The sequence below is a fragment of the Bos indicus genome, chromosome 5 (genome assembly GCF_029378745.1).
Source record: "Bos indicus isolate NIAB-ARS_2022 breed Sahiwal x Tharparkar chromosome 5, NIAB-ARS_B.indTharparkar_mat_pri_1.0, whole genome shotgun sequence".
Taxonomy (NCBI): domain Eukaryota; kingdom Metazoa; phylum Chordata; class Mammalia; order Artiodactyla; family Bovidae; genus Bos; species Bos indicus.
Window position 1 is genome coordinate 68,578,263 of NC_091764.1, and position 20,755 is coordinate 68,599,017.

Here is a 20,755-nt window from a genome sequence, read left to right on the forward strand (position 1 = left end):
CAAGGTGCTTTACTAAGATTATTGCATTGAATCCTCACCTCATCATAAGGTTCCTGAGGGAGGCATTACTGTCCCCATTTTACATACAAGGAAACTGAGGCTTGGAGAAATTGCATCGGTTTCCCCAAGTCACATAGATAGTAAGATGGTATGATATGAACCAAGATCAGCCTCCAAAAACTACTTACTTAATAATATATCATACTGTAAAATTCACTTTAAAAGCTGTTGACAAGAATTTCAACTATTTGGGGTCAAAGATCATGTCATTAAACTTTGTGTACTCCTCAGGACATAATATAGCACCTCGTACTTAGTAGGTACTCAAGAACTGTTTATGAGCTGGTCACTTATCACAGTGGGTTGAAAAATAGAACATCAAGGGCATAATGATGTATCTTATTTCCGAAAGAAAATAAAAAAACTTCCTTCGCTTTCCTTGGGGGATATACTGTTTCTTGAGAGCAAAATAATAGGGGAAGAAAGATTGCGGCAAATGGAGAAGGTGGTATTGACATGTATGTGCTACCATGTGTGAAACAGACAGCTGGTGAGAAGCTGGTATATAGCACGGAAGCCCAGCTTGTGCCCTCTGATGACCCAGATGGGTGGGATGAGGGAAAGGGAGGGAGGCTCAAGAGGGAGGTGATACACGTATAATTATGGCTGATTTGCCTTGTTCTGTGGCAGAAACCAATACTATATTGTACAGCAATTATCCTCCAATTAAAAAATATATTTAAAAGATTACAGAAAATCTTTTTAATAACCCCCACATGCCTGGTTCATAGGTTAAAACCTTACCTATTATACAAGGGTTCCCAACTTTCTGTACTATAACTGCATCATATTGATGTTTGCAAAACGAACAACCTTGATTAGGATTAGTCTTGGTGGGGGAAAAAAAGCAGCTCAATATTTTAGAAATACGTGTGGTATACAACATAGTCAAAACCCAACATCATTTGAAGGTATAAAAGGGGTATTAGAAAACACTCAGGCACAGGTGTAAATGCTTAGACATGTGGCCCCACCCTCCTCATGGTCCCTGTGCATGTTTTTCGGCTGGCGGCTGGCACCTCTGTCCTCGGCATAGCCAGGCTTCTTCACTGGGAGAGCTGAAGAGTGGTGGGCCCGCGAGGAGTTCCTGAGGATGGCACTGCTCTAGTACTCCAACGTCACAGTCTTGGTTTTGAGGTATTCGTTTAGAGCTTCCTCACCTAGGAAAGAGAAAAGCAGTTGATGGACTGTGTTCACAGGTGGACGTGATGGCGCCAGGTGTAGTGTATCTCACTGAGCAAGAGAGTGGGGCTGAGACAGTGCTTCTCAAACATTCGATTTCATGTGAATCACCTGATCTTATGACACTGTAGAGTCTGATTGGATTAAATCCAGCAGAGGCCCCAAGGTTATAAGTGAAAGTTGCTCAGTCGTGTCTGACTCTCCAACCCCATGAACCATAGCCCACCAGGCTCCTCTGTCCCTGGGGATTCTCCAGGCAAGACTACTGGAGTGGGTTGCCATGCCATCCTCCAGGGGATCTTCTCAGCCCAGGAATAAAACCTGCATCTCCTGCATTGCAGGCAGATGCATTGCCGTCTGAGCCACCAAGGAATCCCTATATGCTTCTAACCATTCCCCAAATGGTGATGCTCATGGTCTACACTTTGAGGATAAGGGTTTAGACCAGCTACCAGGCCTTCTAAGGACCACACTGTTGACTTATCAACCTCTACCCAAAACCCTTCTTTATGTCCTGGCTTGATGATAAATCTTCATCTCTCTTCCTCGCCATTTAAGCTGAACAAAAGTGATCAGGATACTGTCCTTCCAATTACATTAAATGTAATTATATTAAATGCAGTTAAATGCATTAAATCCAATTACAATAAATGCAGAATAGAGTGAAGTTTGAGATCATTTTGTTTCATTTTGTTAGAGAAAAGAGAAATGTATTTTTCCTGACTTACATAGTATGTTAAAGACACAGAAGGCATGCATGCGTGCATGTAGTTACTATAGTCGTGTCTGACTCCTAGCAACCCTATGGACTGAAGCCCTCCAGGCTCCTCTGTCCATGGGATTCTCCAGGCAAGAATACTGGAGTGGGTTGCCTTGCCCTCCTCCAGGGGATCTTCCTGACCCAGGGATTGAACCTGGGCCACTTGTGTCTCCTGCATTGTAGGCGGTTTCTTTACCCACTGAGGCACCTGGGAAATCCACAGAAGGCATATCCAGGCAAAAAATAGGTCTGCCATTTTGTTTCTGTGCCGTTCCTGTTTTGAGCTTCCGCAATCATCGATTTCTACAGCAGTTAAGGGGCATGAATACCATGAGTGAAACTAATGAGTATATGATTCTGGAGTTAAGTTTAAACTCAGTGTTCTTACTGTTAAATTAGAATCACCTTAGGGAGCTTTTAAAATTCCTGATCCCAGGTCACACCTCAGACCAGTTAAATCAGCATCTTTGCATTTTTTTTTTTTTTAAAGCTCCCAGGTGATTCTAATCCAGTGTGCAGCTGGGAACCATTGAGCTGAGGGAGTTTCAAATTCAGAGAGGAAGAAACTGTTAAGACAAAGTTTACTGTGTTATAATAAAACAGACAAATCGATCATTCTCTATCCAAAGACAAATGGAACACTATTGCCTTCCTGATAATGCTAACACTATTGCTTCCTGATAATAATTTCCCTAAGAAAATCTCCCCCTGTAGTTTAGATCCAGGGATGAAAGCCAGATTGAAGACATGAAAAGAAAAAAAAGAATTAAACTTCAACTCAATGGAATTTAAAACGGGAGTCACTCTTATTGTTGCAAATAAATTGTCAAATGTCATCAGGAAAGAGAAGATGTAAAAATACCCCAAATTAACAAGCATACTGTAATTTTGGTAAATCACAAACATTTCAACTTTTGAAACAACATGCCAGACTGTGAGGGGTGAGGACATGGGCTACACAGCTGGAAGACCTCGCTTTGCAGTCTTTTTGTCCATGGCTGGCTGGCTGACTTTGGGCAAGTTACCCAGTCTCTCTAAGGGCCATTTTCCTCATCTGTAAAATAAAGATAATAATAGCATCTGGGTTCCCATGGCTGGGACTTCCCTGGTGGCTCAGTGGTAAAGAATCCGCCTGCCAATGCAGGAGATTCGGGTTCGATCCCTTGATCAGAAAGATCCCTTGGAGAACAAAATGGCAACCCACTCCAGTATCCTTGCCTGGGAAATCCCATGGGCAAAGGAGCCTGGCATGCTACAGTCCATGGGGTCGAAAGGAGTTGGACACAATTTAGCAACTGGATAGCAATGCTCCCGTGGCTATTGTGAGGGCTGCTCATATGCTCTTATAGGCCTGGTATGTATTTAGTTTTCAAAATAAGCTATTACTGGAAATGTGATAATGTTGCTGCCCACTGTAAATTACGTTTTGGGGCTTTCTGCAAACTCTACATCTGAGCTCCCAGAGGCCCAGAAAACTCTGCCAGTTTCAATGTTGACTCTGAAAGACTGCCAAGTGGTTCAGAGACAGCATACATTCTTGGAGCTAGCTGGTTGTTGCCTTCTACCCATTTTCCTTTCTTGGTTCCACTTGGTCCCATGACACCTAAACCAAGTTCATGCTGAATGTCAGGTTAAAAGAAACAACCAAACATATTTTAGCTAAATTGTCAGTGTTTTCTTTTCGATAGGAATCTTCTTTTTTAAAAGGAAGCCCTTTTCCATACAATTTGTGTTCTTTTCTATATGTATGTTATGTTCAATAAAATGTTTAACCATTGATATGTGGCAGCCTGGGATGGGAGGGGAGTTTGGGGAGAATGGATATGTGGATATGTGTGGCTGAGTCCCTTTGCCGTCCACGTGAAATTATCAATATTGTTAATCAGCATACTCCAAATAAAATAAAAAGTTTTTAAAAAATGTTTAACATTGAAAGAAAAATCAATGCCCTTGAAACCCCAGATCAACTACCACGTGGGAAATGCCCTTTAAAGCAATATACAAGTGTTGGACAAAGCACGAAGCGGGCTTTTTATGATGTGCAGTAGAAAGGTAAGGCATATTCATACCTAAGTCTTTTCCAAACCCAGACTGCTTAAATCCACCGAAAGGAGCAGCCACATCCGTCTTGTTGTAGGTGTTAATAAAAACAGTTCCTGCTTCTAGTTTTTCACTCACATACATGGCTTTATTTATGTCTCTTGTAAAAACTCCTGAGGCCAAGCCGTATTCTGTATTATTTGCTCGCTGCAACACTCCATCGACGTCCCTATAAGATGTTTATAGGAAGACATAAAACCTCATTAAACGTAAAAGCAAAACACTTTCATTTTATGTTCTAATATTTTTCCCCTCTGTGTTAGAAACAGGAAAACGTTACTGCCAGTGTGCTTACATTTTTATAAATGAAATATTCCAGGCTTACACCAAAAGAAACGCCCAATGAGATATTACAACCCTAGTATTGTATTTTTTCACATATATCATGTGACACCCTTTAAAATCTGAGCTGAAGTCATCTTTTTAATCGTCTTCATTGGTTTTCCTTCATGACTACCCCATTTGTCTTTCCCCTCAGTTCCATATATAGATATTATATATTCTCAGAGCACCCTCTCAGTCCCTCCATCTATTCAGATTTTACATGCACAGTTCAAGGGCTCATTCCATGCCTCACCCTGAAGCCTTCTCAGATCCCATCAGTGCTACTGCTTAGGCGGTAGAGTGGAGTGGCCCAGTGAGAAGGCTCAGCAGCCAGACTGCCTGGGTGACCTTTGGGCAAATGACCCCATCTCCCCCAGCTTTTCTGTATTCTTGTGAAAAAATGAAAATAGTAATAATAGCACCTCCTGTCTGTTGTCATAAGGATTAAATGAGCCAATAGTGTCTGGAACAAAGGAAATGCTCAGTGAAAGTCAGCTATAATTGGGTAGCCCACGTTCCTCCAACTCAGTCACCTTCCAACTAGACAGGAAGTTCCCAAGGAGAAAGAGAACATTTCATTTTTCTTTATACTAGGATGTGGCAACATCAAATGTGAACTCAATTAATAGGCTAATCCCATAAAAGGGTAGTAAAATCATTCCTTCAGTGGGTCTGGTGACTTCCCTGCCTTCTGTCTCAGTATGTGTGCGTGGCCAAGTCAGTGCAGACATGAACCCACTCGTGTCTCCACTTGTTCCAGTTCCCATGTGCCTGCCATACAGTATCTCATTTTTATGAGTGTCATCCTAATGTTAAAAAAAAAAACAAAAAACATGAAATTTCTACAACATGGCCAGTAAATGCAAGCCAAGATTTCATCTGGGGATCTGGCAAGGAAATGGGATTTCTGTTCCAAAGCTGGAAGAAAAATTAGTTGTGCTGAATTCTTTGAAGAGACAACAAAGGCTTGAATGTGGTGCCTCCCCTAGGGATTTTCAAAGGTAATCTTGTCTCTATCCAATTTTCAACTTTCATGAGAAATGTGGAATCTCATTTGGAGTGGACTAGACTCTGCTAAAACTCTCACACTTGATGCACTGCACTTGATCGCACTGAAGATATTCATAGATTGGACTAAGGCTGAAAGATGGCTGGATGCCAGTGCCCACTGAGGACTGCTGAGATCACACAGCTTCATAGTACACCTTGTCCACTTTTAGAATAATAACAATGATTGCAACTGCACCAGCAGCAAACACATTTAAATCTTCAGTCGCTCAGTCGTGTCTGGCTCTTTGCGACCCCATGGACTGCAGCACGCCAGGCTTCCCTGTCCATCACCAACAATGACCCCAAAACATAGATACTATTAATAACTAGCCCAACTTCACAAATAGATAAACTTTACAAATAGAGAAACTTAATAGAGGAATTACGCTAGTAACCCAAGCCCACAGGGGTGGTCAGTGCAGACTCCACCCACTGCATTTCCCACCTACACCCTCTTGGGTTAACTGCCTGTCTCTTTGTCTGTCTCCCCTATTAGATGGTGACCTCCTTGAGGATAGGATCTGTGATTTATGTAGGCTTACATTCTCTAAACCTGGCTTCTAATATCTGCATGGTTAACACGACTATCATATAGGGGAATTTATAATTAGGAAAAGAGGTTAAAAGAGCATCTTTCAATCAGTATGTCAAAATGTTACTACAATTTAGTGTCCCCAAAGTTCTCTTACAATCTATCAAAGACCAAGAAGCCCTTCTGAACTGGGTATTCTGTTTTTTACCACCTTCTCATTGGTTAAAGAAAAACTAAAGCCATAATTCTAAAGAACTGTGTGCAGTATACCAGAGAGTCTATTATATTAAATATTATGATGGGAACTCAGTTACCATATGGACTTCTTTGATATGCTAAACACTTTGGGAAGTTTCAGGGACCCTGACAAACCAGTACGTCATTTACGGTTGTTTATAAGGTGACTGTGGGCTTTCTACAAAGAGTTGAGTTTTAGGTTTTTGGGGGCATGATCCCCTGTGGAGAAAACACTCCACTCTTTCTTTGGGAAAATCAGATTTCATAGATGATGCCTTCTCTAAAAATGTAAATGCAAAAACCACTTCTGTTAGTCTCAGTTACTGGCCTTATTCCAGAGATGTTTCAAATGCCAACTGTACAAAAATTAAAACTAGCAAATACCATATGATGTCAGCCATTAATTTAAGCTAAGGAGCAAAAATTTATTTCAACTTACATTGTAAGTTAGCATTCTCTTCTAATTATTTGTCGATTATTATTATGGTAGAAATTGTATCGGAGAAGGCAATGGCACCCCGCTATGGTGTTCTTGCCTGGAGAATCCCAGGGACGGGGGAGCCTGGTGGGCTGCCGTCTATGGGGTCGCACAGAGTCGGACACGACTGAAGTGACTTAGCAGCAGCAGCAGAAATTGTATGTTCTTTAACTGTATGCTCTGTATATAGCACAGTGGTAGGGAAAAAAAAAACCTGTATCTAGTCAACCCAGTTAAATTATGCCTAGGAACATACCCATTTTGGAATTTAGAAATGACCATAATAGGCCCAAAGGATTCCTCTTTGGCAAGATACATGTGGTCTTCCACATCTGTGAAGACAGTAGGTTCCATAAAAAAGCCTATTTGAAAACCAGAAGAAAATAACATCAATTATAGTGTAATTTTCAATTAGTAGTTCTCTCATTTAATTACATTACAACTTTTATTTCTTCCCTTCTGGGTCAGTAAAACCAAGAAGACTTTCATTTTCCTATTTGGTGTTAACAATCCTAGGTTCTTATACTTTTAATGTCCTTATTACAAAAATTTCAAACATATGTAAAAGTAGAGAAAATAGTATAATGAATAGTAAAATAAATCTTTATGTATATATTTTGCTAGATTTGATTCATTTTTTCCTTGCTGATATAGTTTAAAGCAAATTCCAGAGACATAGATTTGTACTAGAATACTTGGAGTATAAATTGTAATGTACATTATCATACCTAACAAAATTAACGCTAATCCCTTATTCATAGTTTTTTTCAATTTAACTTCTAATTTTTAAATTGAGATATAATTGACACATAACATTAATTTCAGATGTACAACATAATGATTTGATATTTGTATTCAATTTCTGATTTCTAGAAAATATCTCTTTGTAGTTGATTTGTTTGATTCAGGGATTCAAATAAGTTACACTTTGCATTTGGTTGTTAGATAGCTTTAATCTGGAACATTTCCTCCCTTATGCCCACCCCTTAATTTTCATGGCACTGACTTGTTAAACCGGTGAATTCACAGTGGGAAAGAATCTGCTTGCTAATGCAAGAGATTCAAGAGACACAGGTTCGATCCCTGGGGTGGGAAGATTCCCCTGGAGTAGGAAATCGTAACCCACTCTGATATTCTTGCCTGAAAAATCCCATGGACAGAGGAGCCTGGTAGGCTACAATCCATAGGGTTGCAAAGAGTCGGACATGACTGAAGTGACTTAGCACACATGCATGACTTTGTTAAACAAACTGATTCAGCTGTCCGGCAGAATATCTTAGGCATTTCAGATTTGTCATTGCTTCTTTGGGATGATATTTGATTTGTTTCCCTATCCCCTGTGCTTCTTTAAATAGAAAATATGACATAAAGGCATGGTTAGATTCATGGTTAAATGTTTTTGGCAAGAATACTTCATCGGTGATGGTGTGTTACACACTGGATCCCATAGAAGACATATCATATCCAGTCGTACGGCTGGTACTCAGTCTATCACAGTAAGACAGGAGGTTTTACACCTGTTGTTTGTTCATTTTTCTCTCCTTTTGGGTATCATGACATGGAGTCATTCACATACTTCTGTAACAAGTACTGGGTTCAGTTCAGTTCAGTCTCTCAGTCATGCCCGACTCTTTGCAACCCCGTGGCCTGCAGCACACCAGGCTTCCCTGTCCTTCACCAACTCACAGAACTTGCTCAAACTCATGTCCATCGAGTTAGTGATGCCATCCAACCATTTCATCCTCTGTCATCCCCTTCTCCTCCTGTCTTTAACCTTTCCCAGCATCAGGGTCTTTTCTAATGAGTCAGTTCTTCATTAACAGTTACACAACAGGAATGAATCCTTCCCAGGCTAAACTGGCTAAGATTAAGCCTCACATTGCCAGGAATGAAAACCGCCAGTTCCTGAAACACACTTATCCATTACGCTTGTTTACTGCACAGCTAAGGGCCTGTCACATCATTTTATTTGATTTTCACAGCCTCGTAAAGCAGGATGTGCACATTTCATCGCATTTTACAACTAGGGCTCAACAAAACTATTGTTGAAGGTGTCACAGCTTAAAAGTGGCCAAGCAGGATCTAGAACGTATTTCTTCTGATCATAACATAAATGCCACTGTTTACTTCTGAGGCAAGATGGTGCTATAATGAAGCCTGTTACCAATTATTCCAACTTAAGAAGCCAGGCCCCCAGCATCCCTCCCCTGGAGGTGATCATACCTGGCCTTTGGACTTGTCTTCCTCCATACACCAGGGTGGCCCCCTCTTTCACTCCAGCTTCACAGTACTGCAGAAGCTTTTCCAGATGGGCCTTGTGATTTTGGGGCCCATGATCAGTAGATCTGTCAAGTGGATCACCAATTTTCATCTTTTTAATTTCTTCCACCTGTATATCACCCAGTTTGTAAAACACAATTGACTGTTAGTAATGGATACCCTTCACCAAGCTTCTGCTGGGTGATGGGTGTTGTACTGAGCTCTTCCCAGATGGTCCTCACTTAGTCTTCATGGTAGCATTGGAGGTAGATATTTATTTCCATCTTACATATGAGGAAACTGAGGATCAGAGGGGCTAAGTGACTAGCCCAAGGGCACACGACCACTAAATACTGTAGAGTTTTCTTGATGTGAAAGCCCAAGCTTTTAACCACTGAGTTTTAAACAGAACACAAGCCACATGCATTGTATTAAAATTATCTTGAATGTTAATCCATTAAAATAGCAAACCTGATGTTCTGGAATTTTTGTCAATACAGCATACTCTTCATGGCAAAGTAATTTCTAAAATGGCCACATTGTTGTCTTTTCCTCTCCCTAAATGTGGCCGACTGCCCTCGTGAAAATCTCACGGTATAGCCACACTGGAGGACATACTAGAATGTTCTGATGAAAAACCATCTTTACATGGAACATTCATCACTCACACATGCTCCTTGGTTATCTTTTTTTTTTAACTTTTTATTTTGGAGTATAGCCAATTAACAATGTCGTGATAGTTCCAGCCAATTAACAATGCTGTGATAGTTTCAGGTAGACAGCAAAGAGACTCAGTCACACATATACAAGTATCTATCTATTCTTTCCCAAACTCCCCTCCCACTCAGGCTGCCACATAACATTGAGCAGAGTTCTCCGTGCTATACAGCAGGACCTTGTTATCCATTTTAAATACAGCAGTATGTACATGTCCATCCCAAACTCCCTAACTATCCTGTCCCCCCATCCTTCCTGCCCCAAAGCATAAGTTTGTTCTCCAAATCTGTGAGCCTGTTTGTTTTGTAAATAGGTTCATTTTGTATCATTTCCTTTTAGATTCCAATATAAGGGGAGTCACACAATATTTCTCCTTTTCTGTCTGACTTACTTCACTCAGAATGACAATCTCTAGGGCTCCTTAGTTATCTTAATCTGTTTCTGAATTTCTTGTTGTTAAGACCAATTCTAATAAGGAGAAAGAATGGGAGTTACCATAACCCCACAGGGCCATGAATTTTGAATTTAGGTCTGGCTAAAATCCCTCAGTAAGTGCTCAAAAAATAGCCATTGAATAAAGAAATTAATCCTGTTCCTATGTGTGCAAAACATATTGTTGATGGACTGATAGCAGCAAATCTGTGACATTTCTGGTCTTAGCATTTGAAATTTCAACAAGTTGTAGTTGTGAAAGCCCATGATGTGTCATGCTGTGCCCTGTATTTTACTAAGGCAGAAACGTGAATTTGCGGGGTGCTCATGAGCTGGACACTGCCCGCCGTCTGCCCTTCTGTATGGCTTCCTTGTTTCCTACTCTCATGAGGAAAGATGCCTTTGCTTCTTGGGGGTGGAATTGGGGAATTGGCTCTGAAGGCAAAGAAAAGCTGGGTGCTGGTTTTTCAACTAGAAACAAATTTGTGATTACTACAACCATAATGATGATACACTGCAGTATGTTCAGAGTTCATTTTTACCACAGAATTCATCTTAATAGTTCTATAAATGCTTCTAGTCTCATATTTACGGAATCGTGTCCAACATCAGGGGGTATGTAGGTATGTATCTATCTTAGTGGAGGAAATATATATGCTGTCATTTTACTGTAAATTCAGGGTTTGTAAGAATCTAGTGGTATACCTCTCATAGGCAATTTAGGGATTTATAATAACCTAGGGGTATATATCCCATAAATATCAAGGATCTAATATACTATAAATACAGAGCAAGATAAAGGTAATAATAGCTCTTCAGTATACTTTATCAGGTTTTTTAATATAGACCTATAACTTTTTACTATGAAAAGTTATAATTATATATAAAAGTAGCCAAATAATATAATGAAACTCCACATACCCATCAGTCAGCTTCAACAACTGCCAAGCCATGGTCAATTTATTCCCTGACTTACTTCCTCCCCTTCTGCATTATTTTGGAGCAAAATCCAGATATCATAATCTAATCTGTAAATATGTCACAAAGTACTTCTAAAAAATAAGGATTGTGTTGTTTTTTAAAAATATACTATCATCACTAATAATCCCAGAAGTACTTTGAAAGTAAAGACAATTTCTATCCAACTCACAGAGCGAATCTGAAGATGCTTACCATTCTTGTCACAAATTCATCGTGGATGGATTCTTCCACAAACAGCCGACCAGCTGCAATACAGTTTTCTCCTTTGTTGAAAAATACTGCCCCCATGCCCTTTGGCAGCAAAAGACAAAATACTTTGTGATTTGGGAAGTCAAGGTTGTCATAAAATTGCACACACTAAGAATTGTCTTATCATAAAATAGCAGGCAATACAGAGAAATCAGAAAAAAAACACAAGCCCTTGGTCTAGTTAGTGATGCTTAGAGATTCTTGGTTTTGATATTTTTAGAAATTTTATTTCTCCTTTCCCCTTTTCTATCCATGAGTACTTTACAAGAGATGTACCTATCAAGGATGACATACCGATAAAAAGATTTTGTGTTATAAGAAAATGTAGACTATACATTTAAATGTAATATTTGCATGCCAAATTTTGCTTTTAGAATCTCTACATCGGTTTATATAAATCATGAATGTTTATAAACCTCTTCATCTGTTTGTAAAAAGCTGGCCTCCAAGTTTTAAAAACACATTTAATTATAATGACATTATTTTTTAAATTAAGTGCCCTGAGCAATCCCAAATCGAAGCATAAAGAGAATGGTTTCTGTTTATGGTCAGATAAAACCAGACCTCATTTTAAGGCACCTGATGAACAAGAAGCTGAAATGTGTTTCAGAAGTAGCACCTATTTCACTGGACTTGATCTCCTCTTACCATTCGCACAGCCTTGTCAAGTTCACAGTCACTGAATATTATAAGTGGGGATTTTCCACCAAGTTCAAGGGAAACTTTCTTCAAGTTGCTTATAGCACAGCTGGAGAAAAATAAATGGAATATGAGCATTTACTCTCTCAGTTTCTTTCTCTTATTTCTTGGACACAATTACTACTTAGGATGTAAAATATAATTGAGCCTCAGAAATATTAAGAAACTTATTCAAAGACAAAACATGCATGGTAGAATGGTGATGACAGCTGAAGCTGGGTGATGAGCACGTACATGGAGGTTCATTACACTATTCTGTGAGCTTTGTGACTGTTAGAAATCTTCTGTAAGAACTGCGTCTTTTAAAAATTCTGTGGTCAAATAATTAGAGATTCTCATGGGTGAATACATTCTTTGGGTGTAAGAATTTTGATTACATAAAGGCCTGGCAAAGAACTTAACATTTAACTAGATTACTGGCACACTGGAGGAAAATATCCATTTTTAGAAGTTATTAAAATTCTGTTTATTACTTCCTATATGCAAAAAATTTGTTATTTAAAGCATTTAAAATACATTTAGAAATTCAGAAAGAAGGAAAAAAAATCACAAAATTCCATTCCATGGCTCAGTGATGACTATTTTCTTTTTTTAACCATTTTGATATACTTGTTTCTGGTCTGTTTCCAAACACGGCCTTTGCCTTAGTTAACATAGTTAGGATTACCCAATATGTACAATTTTATACCTTATTTTTCTTTCCATTTACCATTTAATAACAGTCTAGAGTTATTAAAAATTCTCCCTGACCGCACAGTATTCCATTATGTTAACAAACTTTAACCACTGCCTTATTTTAGACATTTGGATGGTTTGCATTTTTTTGAACTAATGTTACTGTTTCTCAGGAATGCATTTTATAAATAATCCAGATTTGTCTTTTATATGTCTTTTCAGTTTCTTACTTAGGCTTCCAAAACCAATTTGGGCCACAGTTTTAGTATCAAAAATTTTTTGTGCCAGATTGTTAAAGCTACCAGAAGCCTGCAGGCTTTCAATACATCTCTGGTTTTACTGACTTTGGGTTTTACACTTTAGAAAGTATTTTACTGTATTCAAACATTTCAGTACCCTGCTGTGATAGGATTTCTCTTCTACATTCGATGTGATTTTTCTCCTTCCAAAAGCACCTTATTTAAAAAAGTAAACACAAAGCCGAAGACCTGGTTTAACAGGATCCTTAGCAAATCAGCACACTAAAGCCAATACCTCTTCATGATTTGTTTGCCAATCAGAGTGGAACCAGTGAAACCAAGTTTGCGGATATCAGGGTGCTCTGAAAGGTGCTGTCCCACTACACCACCTGTGCGATTAATGGAATAAAACACAAATTAAAACTTTATCAAGGTCTTAGGGTAGAGGTGTCTTTGAATTCACTGAAGCAGTTTTCCAAGCTCTCATTTAAATCTTAGTTTTACATTTTCTATAATAATAACAGCGTGACAAAAATCTGAATAATGTCTTCCATGCAATTGTCAGTACCCCAAAGATGGGTTATGTCTCAATTTTTTTAATCTTCTAAAGTAATTTTAAAAAACGGAAATGGGACACCATAGGGTAGTTTTATGATGTTGTACAACTTCCACCCTCCCACCCAATTCACCTGCCACTGTATTTCCACTTTAAGATATTAGCACATGTTTCTATTGCACTGTTGCTAAACTGTATTTAGTTTTAATATTTTGGATTGGACAGAATGTTCATTCAGGTTTTTCCATAGGATGGCATGGAAAAGCCCGAATGAACTTTTTGACCAATCCAACAGCTATGTCAGGACAAGACTCCAGTGGGAAAACTGTTCATTAGTTACAGCAAAGTAGGTTCTTGGCTTACCTGAGCCTGGAATGATGTTGATTACCCCCTTCGGAAAGCCTGCTTTAACAGAGAGCTCAGCAAACTTCAAAGCAGTCAAGGGCGTGACCTGAGCAGAAGTAGACAGAAATTGCCTTCTTCAGACTCTGTCCTGTCCTGTGGACCAATACCCAGCTATCCTTTTATGGCCACACTAGTGTTGTTGTTTTTTACTAGAGTTTATTTTTTCTCTTACTTTTACGTAATTTCTGACTTATAGCAAAGTTGCAAAAAACAGTACAAAGAATTCCTATGTATCTGTCACCCACATTCTTCAAATGTTAATATTTTACTGTTTGCTTTATCCTCTTCCTCTCTCTCTGTGTTTTTGAACTGTTTAAGGAGTATGATATAATCTCAACATCCACAATATATTTTACTTATTTGCTTAGTCTTAAAATATACAGAAAATATTTTGAAAATTACTAAGCCTATGAAAAAGAAGCCTACTAACTTCAATGTTATTTACAGTGTTTTTGCCTCCAGTCTGAGGCCATATAGTCCAAATGTCAATCAAAAGTTTCTTGGGTTAGTCCTTCCTCATTGCTTTTAGCGTGATGCTGTTATTAATTTGAAATTTGGCTTAATTGATTTTTTTTGTATTCAATGTTGGCCTCAGCTATGTTGATTATATTTTTTTCTTTATTTGTTCATTTGTTGTTTTGTAGAGTATGGGAAACATGCTTCCAAAAGTGAGGATTATACAACAGTACATTCAAAGACGTGTTCTCCTGAGAACCCCTTCCCCCATCCTTCCTAGGTCATCCTCCCAAGTTAATCAACCTCATTAGTCTCATTATCCTTACCATGTTTCTTTTTGCTCAGTGAACACATAATATTTTCCCTTTCTTTTTACCAAAAAGAGTGGTATAGTTATGGATCTCATCTTAAAGATCTATTTCAGCAATGCATATCTCAGAAGCAAAATGAGAGTAATGTGTTTACACTGAAAAACCAATGCTGATTAAGTCTTAAATTAGTATTCTGTTAGCTTGGTCTCAAAAAATGGAATGGACGAAAATTGAGTTGTGAATAGAAAAATAGTAGAGCTTCTATTTCTATATTTTAACAGAAAAAGACAGGAAATAAATCAAACATAGCTAACAGTTAATATGGGGCTGGATAACGGTACTCTCACTCTGTCTGAATGAAGGTCAGAGGATCACTGATCACAGGTAAGTGTGGTGTCCTAGGAAAGAACAGGAGCTCACAAGGCCAAGGGACAGACTGTGGCTTCCTCACTTGCCCACTATGCTTTCAGGATATTGCCATGTGTTGGAGTTTACAGGCCTGCTTGCATATTCATAGACTATATTGTTGTTTTAGCTAATAAAATGGTCAAGAGACTGAAAAGGAATCTATATAGAAACTGCATAATAAACAGTAATATTAATAGGACAAACACAAGCAACAACAACAAAAAAACAGGGTTCACATTTTTCCTCCTTCTAGTAACAGGTCCATGGCAATAAACATTATGACGTTTAAAAAAATGTCAACCTAGTTATACTTGAGGAGAAATTTTTCAAATGCTCAAATATTTAAAATTGGCAAGAAGATATTTCAAATAGTGGCTTTATATCTACTATAGTTAAAGAAAATTCTCAGTATGAAATCATCATGATTAGAAAGACTTTTAAAAACTATCCTGAATTAGTAATTTCCATGGGACAGAAATTTCATGTCTTTGTCACTGATAATATGCCTGACAATTAGTGTGCACTCGATACATGTTTGTAATTTTTGAATATTCCGTGTAGTCACTGGAGTTTTCCAATGCTTAGCACTCTCTTTGGATACCACCATCTAGTGGTTCTCAACTCTGGCTGTACCTTAGAAACTAATGTGAAGAAGTTAAGTAATACCAAGGTCTGGCCTCTGACCCAGACCAGTTAAATCAGAATCTCTGCCAGTGGGGCCAAGGTATTAGTATTTTTAAAAGAGAATTCTAAAATTTAGAATTTTAAATTCTAGAGAGAATTTAAAAGACAATTCTAATGTGCAGCCAGGATTGAGCACTGCTGGGCTAAGTTATCTGCCTCCTCTCTTCATTTTACTAGTTTTTTGCTGTTTAATGAGTGCTGCTGCTTGGGAGAAACAGCACTCATACAGGATGCTGGTGAATTACTCAATCCTTGTGAAAGAATGAGCCAATATCTATCACACAAAACATGGATCTATTAACTAAGTGATTCTGCTATTAGGAACATATCTTACAAAGATAGTTGCATATGTGCATGAAGCTGTATATTTTTTTCAATTAAAAAAATTTTTTTTTGCTGTGCTGCATATGGGATCTTAGTTCCCTGACCAGGGATCAAACCCACGTGCCTTACACTGGAAGCTCGGAGTCTTAGTCACTGGACTGCCAGGGAAGTCCTATGATGCTACATTTAAAAGGTTATTAATTGTAACACAGTTTATAACAGCAAAAAGGCGGGAAAATCTCAATATCCATTAATTAGGTATAGGTTAAATAAAATACTGTTTATTTTTTACACTGGGCTTACCTAGTGGCTCACATGGTAAAGAATCTGCCTCCAATGAAGGAGACCAGGGTTCTATCCCTGGGTTGGGAAAATCCCTTGGAGAAGGAAATGGCAACCCACTCCAGTATTCTTGCCTGAAGAATTCCATGGATAGAGGAGCCTGGCAGACTATAGTCCATGGGGTCGAAAAGACTCGGACACAACTGAGTGACTAACACATTTTTTACACTGGAAACTTTTTTTTTTTTTAAGTTTTTTCCCTTTTTGGTAAGTATGTAGAGAGTGCTTCTATTTTACTTCATTTTATTTTTATATTGTATTGTATTGTGCTAAGAACACTTAACATGACCTCTACCCTCTTAATAATTTGTTTAGTGTACAATACAACATTAGGGTTGTTCAACTGCTAAGTCATGTCTGACTCTTTGTGACCCCATGGACTTCCCAGCATGCCAGGTTTCCCTGTTCTCCACCATTTCCTGGAGTTTGTGCAAATTCATGTCCAGTAATATGATGTATAGCAGACCTCTAGAACTTACTCATCTTACATAATTGAAATTTTATGCCTCTTGATTAGCAATTTCTCATTAACCCTTCTCCTCCTGTGTGGTTTTCAGTTGGTTAAAAAATATTTTTAAAATTACCTAATTATTTAATTTAAAAAATATGCTTGTATACACAGAGAATATATCTGGAATACCTCAGAAACTAATAAATAACAAAAACACTGGTTGCCTCAGGGAGGTAAACTTGTTAGCCAGGAGAATGAGAGGGAGACTTTTCATCATCTATCTCTTTATATTTTTTTAATTTAAAAAATTTTGAATGTATATCTTTTTTTTAATGAGGAAAACAAGATGGCTGTGGTCACATGACTATATAGTTGCTCCAAATGAAAAAAAAATTTTTAATCCTAAAAGAAGAAATAAAAAAATAATAGGTAACAAACTGTAGACTCTTCTTGAATAGAGACCAAGCTTTCCCCACCAACTTGGGTACCTCAGAATGTCCACTCCTGTGCACTGTCTGGAGGAAATGCTTAGCCAGGTGTTAAGTTTGCTACGTTTTTTTTTTTCTTGAAAAGCTACTCTAGCATTGAAAAGATGTTTTTGAGAACTCTATCATTTATTTTTAAACTAACTTCCTGTTTTACACATACATATATATTTCAAACAGCTACAATTATGTACATTATTTGCATGCTTTTCCCACATCTTATTGTAAATAACTTTACAATATTTTTGACAATTAAAATTTGAATGCCTGCATAAAACTTCTTTTGCTATTTCATAACTACTCTAAATAACTCCCTCAGTTCGGGGCATGTGGCATTTTGCAAGCACTGAACTGGTTTGTAGAAATTCAGGGGATTTCACTGACATACACTATGCTGCTTCCATTCTCATGGATGTTCTAAAGTCTGGAATCCCCATTTTGGGTAGCTATTAAAAATGAATATTTACTAATATGAAAAGATGCCCAGGATATATGAAAAGATGGTGTAATATATGATCCCATTTTTTTCAAGAAATAATATTTGTCAACGTACGTCTGTGGGAGGGGTAGATGCCACACCTGGTCTCGCGTGTCTTACCTGCGCCGGCTTGAGCACTAAGGTGTTGCCTGCTGCCAGACACGCGGCACTCTTCCATGCCAGCATCATCAGCGGGTAATTCCAGGGGATGATAATGGCACAGACTCTGCAAGAGGAGAAAGAGACAGCCTCAGTCCCCTCAAACTAACTTAACACACGCCACTCAGAGGCACTCTCCTTGTCTTACCCAAGTGGCTCCTTCTTGGTAAAGGTCAGATTGCGGTTTGGACGGGCCTGGTTGATGGGAATTGTAGAACCCTAAAGAATAAAAAAGGTTGATACTACTTTACTAATTTCATTTTTTTTTTCTTTGCCATGCAGCATGTGGGATCTCAGTTCCCCAACCAGGGATCAAACTTGCACCCACTGCACTGGAAGCATGGAGTTTTAACCACTAGACTGCCAGGGAAGTTCCTACTTTATTAATTTAAATGAGTAAATTTAATCTCAATGAATCCATTTTCTATCTGCCTCTCTTACTTTCTCTTAGCTGATATTAAAAAAAGCAGTGTTCACATGGAACTCTATTCAATGTTATGTGTCAGCCTGGATAGGAGGGGAATTTGGGGGAGAATGGATACCTGTACATGGCTGAGTCCTTTAGCTGTTCACCTGAAACTACCACAACATTGGTAATCAGCTATATCCCAATACAAAATCAACAGTTTGAGAAAAGAAGCAGTGTTCAATTTATAAGAAACATAGCCACACCTAAAAAGGAACTGCTATGCCCTTCTCAAAAGAACTAAGACACAGGAGAAAAAAAACACATAATTCTAATTTGATCATCTCCATTCCCAATTTCTGGGCATGGCAGAGAATGTTAATTGCCTGCCCAATATCTATTCTCCCCTCTGTTCTTAGTAACAGAAACCCTTGGTTAATAATGGGGATGGCAATGTGCCAGGTAAAGTACTATGTTCCCCAGTTTCCATAGCAAATGGTGATGATTAATGGAAGATATAAGTACAATGCACTGGAAGGGGAACACTCTTTAAAGTAGGCTGACTCAGCTAAAACAAGTGCTGTTTTACCTATTCCCTCACTTCTTCATTCTTCCTTCCAGAATGTTGCTAAAAAGGCTGGTGCTGCAGTGGCTATCATGACACCAAGAGGCAGCCGTGACGGTAGCAGTCACATGGTACTAAGGATGGCCTGGCAAAGAGAGAGAAGGAATCTTCCTGTCTCAGACTAGTCTTGATTGCCTGCTCTTGGACTCCTTGAAAGTGAGATAAAAAGACTCTTTGGTTGGGTTTTCTATTATATGCAGCTAAATTTGATCCCAACTGATTTTTGGCAGTAATCTTTAACTGAAACTATCCATCTGTTTTGCCACATAAAATATTATTGCTGTTACTAATACAAGTGTATAATCTCTCATCTGAAACCCTAGGGTCAGGTGTGCTTTGGGATTCAGAATTTGACTTTAGAAACATAATATAATGCATAAACAACACCTTATATAATGTTATAATATCTATAACCCCCATTAATGTTTGGGGTTGCCTCCCATAATCAAGCATATTAGTATTTATCCAGGGCTTTCCTGGTAGCTCAGCTAGTAAAGAATCCACCTGCAATGCAGGAGACCCTGGTTTGATTCCTTGGTCAGGAAGATCCTCTGGAGAAGGAATAGGCTACCCACTCCAGTCATCTTGGGCTTCTCTGGTGATTCAGATGGTAAAGAATCTACCTACAATGCAGGAGACCTAGGTTCGATCCTTGGATTGGGAAGATCCCCTGGAGAAGGGAAAGGCAACCCACTGAACACTTATTCAGTGAACTATGAGTATTCACTCTAAAGCTGGAGTCAAGATTGCCGGGAGAAATACCAATAACCTCAGGTATGCAGATGACACCACCCTTATGGCAGAAAGTGAAGAGGAACTAAAAAGCCTCTTGATGAAAGTGAAAGTGGAGAATGAAGAAGTTGGCTTAAAGCTCAACATTCAGAAAACGAAGATCATGGCATACGGTCCCATCACTTCATGGGAAATAGATGGGGAAACAATGGAAACAGTGTCAGACTTTATTTTTTTGGGCTCCAAAATCACTGCAGATGGTGACTGCAGCCATGAAATTAAAAGACGCTTACTCTTTGGAAGGAAAGTTATGACCAACATAGATAGCATATTCAAAAGCAGAGACATTACTTTGCCAACAAAGGTCCATCTAGTCAAGGCTATGGTTTTTCCTGTGGTCATGTATGGATGTGAGAGTTGGACTGTGAAGAAGGCTGAGCACCGAAGAATTGATGCTTTTGAACTGTGGTGTTGGAGAAGACTCTTGAGAGTCCCTTGGATCGCAAGGAGATCCAACCAGTCCATTCTGAAAGAGATCAGCCCTGGGATTTCTTTGGAAGGAATGATGCTGAAGCTGAAACTCCAGTACTTTGGCCACCTCATGCAAAGAGTTGACTCATTGGAAAAGACTCTGATGCTGGGAGGGATTAGGGGCAGGAGGAGAAGGGGACAACAGAGGATGAGATGGCTGGATGGCATCACTGACTCGATGGACGTGAGTCTGAGTGAACTCCGGGAGTTGATGATGGACAGGGAGGCCTGGCGTGCTGCGATTCATGGGGTCGCGAAGAGTCGGACACAACTGAGAGACTGAACTGAACTGAACTGAACTGAAGATGAATAAAACTTATAGACTCATGTTGGTTTGGGTAAGATTTTGGCACCAAATGAGTTTGAGTCAATCAAACAAATCAATTTTCAGGTTTCAGAACTATTTGGATTTCATAATTGAGAATAAA

At 38.8% G+C, this 20,755-nt stretch overlaps 1 protein-coding gene across 1 annotated transcript in view; it reads right to left on the reverse strand.

Moving 5' to 3' along the window:
* Positions 1 to 715: 715 nt before the first annotated feature.
* Positions 716 to 20,755, reverse strand: part of ALDH1L2 (aldehyde dehydrogenase 1 family member L2) — a 58,408-nt gene continuing 38,368 nt past the window's right edge. Inside the window, exons 14-23 of the mRNA XM_019961230.2 lie at positions 18,182 to 18,252; positions 17,995 to 18,100; positions 13,894 to 13,981; positions 13,270 to 13,363; positions 12,010 to 12,109; positions 11,305 to 11,403; positions 8,947 to 9,112; positions 6,980 to 7,085; positions 4,072 to 4,271; positions 716 to 1,220 (exon numbers count right to left, since the gene is read on the reverse strand). Of these exons, the coding sequence (XP_019816789.2) occupies positions 1,165 to 1,220; positions 4,072 to 4,271; positions 6,980 to 7,085; positions 8,947 to 9,112; positions 11,305 to 11,403; positions 12,010 to 12,109; positions 13,270 to 13,363; positions 13,894 to 13,981; positions 17,995 to 18,100; positions 18,182 to 18,252 (1,086 nt within the window). The 3' untranslated portion in view covers positions 716 to 1,164. The remainder of the gene's footprint in view (positions 1,221 to 4,071; positions 4,272 to 6,979; positions 7,086 to 8,946; positions 9,113 to 11,304; positions 11,404 to 12,009; positions 12,110 to 13,269; positions 13,364 to 13,893; positions 13,982 to 17,994; positions 18,101 to 18,181; positions 18,253 to 20,755) is intronic.